At 43.1% G+C, this 7,136-nt stretch overlaps 1 protein-coding gene across 3 annotated transcripts in view; it reads right to left on the reverse strand.

The window, feature by feature from the left end:
- Window positions 1–6,173, reverse strand: part of LOC102084773 (uncharacterized) — a 47,056-nt gene extending 40,883 nt beyond the window's left edge. For all 3 annotated transcript variants that reach the window (XM_065075919.1, XM_065075911.1, XM_065075915.1), the window contains exons 1-2: window positions 2,392–6,173; window positions 1,998–2,141 (exon numbers count right to left, since the gene is read on the reverse strand). In XM_065075919.1, coding sequence (XP_064931991.1) covers window positions 3,188–6,160 — 2,973 coding nt within the window. In that variant the 5' untranslated portion in view covers window positions 6,161–6,173 and the 3' untranslated portion in view covers window positions 1,998–2,141; window positions 2,392–3,187. The remainder of the gene's footprint in view (window positions 1–1,997; window positions 2,142–2,391) is intronic.
- Window positions 6,174–7,136: the final 963 nt, after the last annotated feature.

Genomic DNA, 7,136 nt, shown 5'->3' on the forward strand with positions numbered 1-7,136 from the left:
AATATAGACTAGGGCGGCATTTCGTGGGTGGAATCAGAAATATGGAGACTTAAGCCTATCAATATATTTTGAGAGACGTGTGTAATAATAGCAATTGAGAGCTTTTATAGCTACACAAATCTGTCAAACACCACTTCGGTGGTATTTCAGAAGGGAATTGGGCAAAAAGCTTTTTGCAGAGAGTTAGGGGAGTTCTATCACACCTGATCTATTTGAAACTGCTTTTAAGTATTGCAACAGCACCTTCATGCTCAAGACAGAAAAGGGAGTGCTGTCAGGCAAATCTAAGCTGAAGTGCAAAAGACAGCAAGTCTTCTGAGGCAGCCAGAAGCGCCTCCACAAAAGCACACTTAGGATGGTAGTGTAGGATGAGGAAACTAGTCTTGGCAAGAAGCAGAGCTGGGTGATGCAAGAAGCTCCAACTACCAAAAAAAATTCTCTGAAATAGAAGAAAGTTCCTTTTTCAAAGTGACAAATTCATGTTTATATTGAAAAAAGTCACTGCCTTCAAATCACAACCTAATTATTTCAGCCACCAGCACAGAACTGAGGACTTAAAGATCCTAAACAAAACAGAGTAGCATGTTTTATTTATAAGAAAGCCATACTAAGATTGTTTATTACTTTCACTCCTGAGTTGTTATGAAAAAGCTCAGTTTTTATTCACACTGCATATATTTGTAATACACACTGGAATTAAGAAATTCTACAAAAAACACATTACAGTTTTTAAAACATTGCTTTATATTTGGACACACCAAGGGTCTCACCTAATTTGCATGCATATATAGGTATATTTTAAAGAAAATTTACTTTTTTGTGCATTTGCCTTTCTCTCTTTTTTTTTTTTTTATTCCTTGCTAGTGGAATAGAAATGGTTTGAGTTCACCGCTACTAAAGTATCGAGGGGGCAAGGGGAGGTCCTTTCTGTCATTATGGTCTTTGTCTTTCTTTTCTCTTGAGTGAGGATACAAATGGGTTGCCCTTTAGGATGACTCTGCTTCAATATCACTCAGCAGCCAGCTGCCCATTTAGGTTTATACTTGCTTATCACAGTCCTTCTGCTTCTTAAATTAACCACTGCTTAGGTCAAAAATAAACTGGCTGACTAGCCAATGACCTTGCTTAGATCCCAGTTTAGCTTTTGAATCGCCAACATCCATCTGCACAAAATATGCCTCTTAAGAGGTGTCAGGGCATTTACTGATCTTTGTTCCCACACATATTCCCAGATACAGTGACAGCTGCACAGCAAGTACGTCAGTTATCTGACCACCGTTTGTGCTCAGCATGCAAAAAGTCTCCTAAAATTGCCACTGGTACCATTTTTGACCTGTGCTCTCTCCTTGTGCTCCCCTTCTTGTTCACCAAGTATGTATAATGGATTAGCAATGACATTCCGAAAGAAAAAAAGCCATAAAAAACAAGAACCAAGGAAATCCCACTTGGCTGGACCAAGTGCTTAAGACTTGCTTAGTGCTGTTCACTTCCAGTGCTCAATCAGTCTACATTGTGTGGTTGCCACTAGAGGTTAATTCCCAGTAAAAGTCTGCTTATTGTGAGTTGCTTTCACATGCCATACCTACTGCACCAGCTCCAACGCTGAGGAAAATCAGCTGGGACCCAAAGTTGTTGGAGCAGTGGGTAAGGCAAGAACCTGAAAATGTGTTGTAGATGAGAGAAAAGAAGCGCCTTCAGAGTCTGGAAGAGTAACAAAGACATTACCTTTGCTCTTAGCTTACCCAGGCAAAAACTCCAACCAGAAATGACATAATCAAGAGTAACAACTTTGTAGACAGGATGATTTGGAAAAAAAGCAAGACCGAATCAGTTCTTTTTCAGCTCTCCCACAACAGAGTTCATTCTAGCCTTAAATTTTAGATATCCCAGATGCTGGTAAATGTCTTGTTACTAACCAAAAATTACTGTTCCCTGTAAAAGCACATATAAAGTTTTAATCCAGATGTTATTAAAAAAAAAATCCAAAGAATACTTACTAAGATTGTGGCTCCTTTTTGGGTTGTAATTTTTCAGTCATTCTGACCACATGAATGTTATTATAAATGAAATATCTACCCTGGCTTCTTTTCTCCACGTGTATTCTAAATATTTGATAGCACTTCTTCGACTTTCTCAATTTTCTAAATAGTGAAAAATGAACAGGATGTTACTGTCGAGGGTTAAGATTGCGGGGTGACAATAAAACCCTGGCAGATGTATTGTTAACCCCCTCTTCCCCCCCCACACTTCCCCCTCCCTCTCCCCCTTTTTCACTAAGGAGAGGCAATTGGGAGGAAAGGAAGCACAGAGTGAAGAGAGTTGGAAAAAATTAAAGATGTTTTACTAATGCTACTAATAAGAACAGAGAAAATAATACAAAATATACAAAACCAATCTTGAAAGTCTCAGCAACTGCAGAGCTGGCACCCAAAGTCCTGGATTAGACTCTGCAGCCAATCGGAGCTGAATTCAGTCTCTCACTAGGCCTCAGTTTGCAGGGACGACTAGCAAGGTCCTCTCCTAATGTCGGCCATAAGCAGAAGGGGAAAAGGGAAAAGCAACACGAGATCCTCGTGATCTCCCACTTATACATGAAGTATTCACGTGAATGGAATGTTATACCCAGTTGGTCAGTTTCTTGGTCTCTTTCTTCTCGTCGCCCCTCTCGCGAGATGTCCATCTGTGCTTATCATTAAGTTTGCATTCCATTGATAGGTTTACCAAAACATGTGTCTGGTGCTCCAGGAAAATGCAGTTAATATGAAGGCTTTAGCTGACAGACAAAATTCACTGAAAGAGAAACTTGTTTTTAACAAAACCAGGACATTCCACCCCTTATAATATGCCATTCACTGAATGCTTAAACCTTATCAATACAATCTATCAATATAATCTAATTAATCACTACTACTATATATATACACATATGCACATATATACACAGGAGTAATTAATCAGTGGACCATCCTTTGAAAAGTTCATTAAGTTCATTTTGTCACGACAGTCTCCCAGGGCAGGAAAAATGGTACAAGTGCATCTCATGACCACTGTTTGTGGGTTAAAGACATCAACTTCGAAGAAGTTGTCAGGCGCCACTCGAAGAAGCTAGCTCTGGTTTCATCATCACTGTTTTGATCTGAAAAACACTTATTAAACACTGTTAGCATGGCAATTCACATTATGCAGTTCAGTATTGCATATTTTCACCTAAACTCAAATCCCCTTGAGGTACACACCGAACTTCTCCATCCTTAAGCATCACCCACCAGGTGCTGCCAGGTCCCTGGGCAAAAACAATCCCACGAATGGGTTTGCCTTTGCCTGAGGCAGGAGTAACCCAGACTGCCTTTCCTAACATGTTTTTCATGTGTACTACAGGGACTTTATCTCCTTCTACAGTCCGTAGAATTCCTGATTGGGCAGGCCCGGCTCGATTGGTTGATCCCCTGGTGTTGACCAACCAAGTGGCTTTTGCTAAATGTGAATCCCAGTTTTTAAAGGTTCCACCACCAAGTGCCTTTAGTGTTGTTTTTAGCAAACCATTGTACCTTTCAATTTTCCCAGAGGCTGGTGCATGATATGGAATATGATATACCCACTCAATACCATGTTCTTTGGCCCAATTGTCTATAAGACTGTTTTTGAAATGAGTACCATTGTCTGATTCAATTCTTTCTGGCGTACCGTGTCGCCAAAGGACTTGCTTTTCAAGGCCCAAGATAGTATTTCGGGCTGTAGCATGAGGTACAGCATATGTTTCCAACCATCCAGTGGTTGCTTCCACCATTGTAAGTACATAACGCTTACCTTGACGTGTTTGTGGAAGTGTAATATAATCAATCTGCCAAGCTTCTCCATACTTATACTTTAACCATCGCCCCCCATACCATATAGGCTTTAACCGTTTTGCTTGTTTGATTTCGGCGCAAGTCTCACATTCATGAATAACCTGTGAAATAGTGTCCATAGTTAAATCCACCCCTCGATCGCGAGCCCATTTATATGTTGCATCTCTACCCTGATGCCCTGAAGCATCATGGGCCCACCGAGCTAGGAAAAGTTCACCTTTATGTTGCCAGTCCAAGTCCACCTCAGCTACTTTAATCTTAGCAGCTTGGTCCGCTTGTTGGTTGTTTAGATGTTCCTCGGTGGCTCGACTTTTAGGGACATGAGCATCTACATGCCGAACTTTCACAGGCAGGCTCTCTAGCCGAGCAGCAATGTCTTGCCACAGTGTGGCAGCCCAAATGGGTTTACCTCTGCGCTGCCAATTGCTTTTCTTCCATTGCTGTAGCCATCCCCACAAGGCATTTGCTACCATCCATGAGTCAGTATAGAGATAAAGTATTGGCCACTTCTCTCGTTCAGCAATGTCCAAAGCCAGCTGGATGGCTTTCACTTCTGCAAATTGACTAGATTCACCTTGTCCTTCAGTGGCTTCTGTAACTTGTCGTGTGGGACTCCACACAGCAGCTTTCCACCTTCGATGTTTTCCTACAAGACGACAGGATCCATCTGTGAACAGTGCATACTGCTTATCAGTCTCTGAAAGAGTATTATTTGGTGGTGCTTCTTCAGCACGTTTTACTTCCTCCTCATCTGGAGACATCCCAAAGTCTTTGCTTTCTGGCCAGTCTGTAATCACTTCTAAGATCCCTGGGCGATTGGGATTTCCAATTCGAGCTCGTTGCGTGATCAATGCAATCCATTTACTCCACGTAACTTCGGTTGCATGATGTGGAGAGGGAACCGTCCCTTTGAACATCCAACTCAGCACTGGCAGTCGAGGTGCCAGGAGGAGCTGTGCTTCAGTACCGATCACTTCTGAAGCAGCTCGAACTCCTTCGTATGCTGCTAGTATCTCTTTTTCAGTTGGAGTATAGTTGGCCTCAGATCCTTTGTATCCTCGACTCCAAAAACCTAAGGGTCGACCTCGGGTTTCTCCTGGTGCTTTCTGCCAGAGGCTCCAGGTAAGTCCATTATCTCCGGCTGCAGTGTAGAGCACATTTTTAACATCTAGTCCAGTCCGAACTGGTCCAAGGGCCACCGCATGAGTTATCTCACGCTTAATTTGTTCAAAGGCTTGTCGTTGTTCAGGGCCCCACTCAAATTGGTTCTTTTTACGAGTCACTCGATAGAGAGGGCTCACAATCTGGCTGTAGTCAGGAATATGCATTCTCCAAAAACCTACAATGCCCAAGAAAGTCTGTGTCTCCTTTTTATTAGTAGGTGGAGACATTGCTGCAATTTTGTTGATCACATCCATTGGGATCTGACGACGGCCATCTTGCCATTTTATTCCTAAAAACTGTATCTCTCGTGCAGGTCCCTTGACCTTACTTCGTTTTATGGCAAAACCAGCATCCAAAAGAATCTGAATTATTCTCTCACCTTTCTCGAAGACTTCTTTCGCTGTGTCGCCCCATACGATGATGTCATCAATATATTGCAAGTGTTCTGGAGCTTTACCTTGCTCCAGCGTGGTCTGGATCAGTCCATGGCAGATGGTAGGACTGTGTTTCCACCCCTGGGGCAAGCGATTCCAAGTGTACTGGATGCCTCTCCAGGTGAAAGCAAACTGCGGCCTGCACTCTGCTGCTACAGGAATAGAGAAAAATGCATTAGCAATGTCAATTGTAGCATACCACTTAGCTGCCTTTGACTCCAGTTCAAATTGCAGTTCTAGCATGTCAGGCACAGCAGCACTCAGTGGTGGTGTAACTTCATTCAGGCCACGATAGTCTACAGTTAGTCTCCACTCGTCACTAGACTTACGCACTGGCCAGATTGGGCTGTTAAAAGGTGAACGAGTCTTACTGATCACACCCTGGCTTTCCAATTGACGGATCAACTTCTGGATAGGAATCAAAGAGTCTCGGTTGGTGCGATATTGCCGGCGATGCACTGTCGTGGTAGCAATTGGCACCTGCTGATCGTCAACCATCAGCAGTCCTACAACAGAAGGATCATCTGAGAGACCAGGCAAATCAGACAGCTGTTCAATTTTCTCAGTGTCCACAGCTGCTATACCAAATGCCCACCTATACCCTTTTGGGTCCTTGAAATACCCTCTCTTGAGGTAGTCTATGCCAAGGATGCACGGAGCATCTGGACCAGTCACAATGGGATGCTTTTGCCAGTTTTTTCCAGTTAGGCTCATTTCAGCCTCTACAACAGTCAGTTCCTGGGATCCCCCAGTCACTCCAACAATATTGATGGATTGCGTTCCTTTATAATTAGAAGGAATTATCGTGCACTGTGCACCAGTGTCCACTAAAGCTTTGTACTCCTGGGGGTGTGTTGTACCAGGCCATCGTATTTGTACAGTCCAATAAACTCTGTTATCCCTTTCCTCCACCTGGTTGGAGGCAGGGCACCTCTAATTTCTGTTTTGCACAGTCTCTGGATGTGAATTAGAGGTTCCTTCAAGAGCATCAGAATCTCTTCTGCTCCTTTTGTAAACTGGAGCAGCCACCTTCCTAGGAGTTTTTCTTTTTAGCTCACGTACTCGTTCCTGAAGTTCTGAGGTAGGTCTTCCATGCCACTTATTCATGTTTTCTCCCTGCTCATGTAGGAAGAACCACAGTGAACCTCTTTTTGTGGGCTGCCTCTGTCCTCTCTCTCGAGATTGGAAACGCCTTTTCCTAATAGCTGAAACATAGGTTTGTGCAGGTCGTGAATGGTATGTGTCTTCTCTGAGTTCTTTGATTTCTTGCAATATCTTTTCAAATCGGTCACCAGATTTTTCACACAGTTTCTCTACAGCAGAGACACAAGCCCGTAGAGAACCAGCAAGGCTGTCCTCAAAGTTCCGAAGCTGCTCAATCATTTCATTAATCTCTTGTTGACCTCCAGCTGACCAGACCATTCCTGCCAATGACCTAGCATATGCAGGGGGTGCACTTTGTACAAATCTGCGCCACAGAGATCGTGTACAATTGATTTTATCTGGGTCTGTCCCCTCTTGGTTGTCTGATCCAAAATAGATGATCTCTCGCACAGCTAATTCTCTCAGGAACTGAATACCTCTCTCCATAGTATTCCATTTCCCTAACTTGGATATACAATCTTCCTTGTAGGGAAATCTTACTTTCATAGCTGCCAGGAGTCGGGTCCAGAGACTAGTGGCATTAGAC

The sequence above is a fragment of the Columba livia genome, chromosome 1 (genome assembly GCF_036013475.1).
Source record: "Columba livia isolate bColLiv1 breed racing homer chromosome 1, bColLiv1.pat.W.v2, whole genome shotgun sequence".
In the NCBI taxonomy this organism is placed as follows: domain Eukaryota; kingdom Metazoa; phylum Chordata; class Aves; order Columbiformes; family Columbidae; genus Columba; species Columba livia.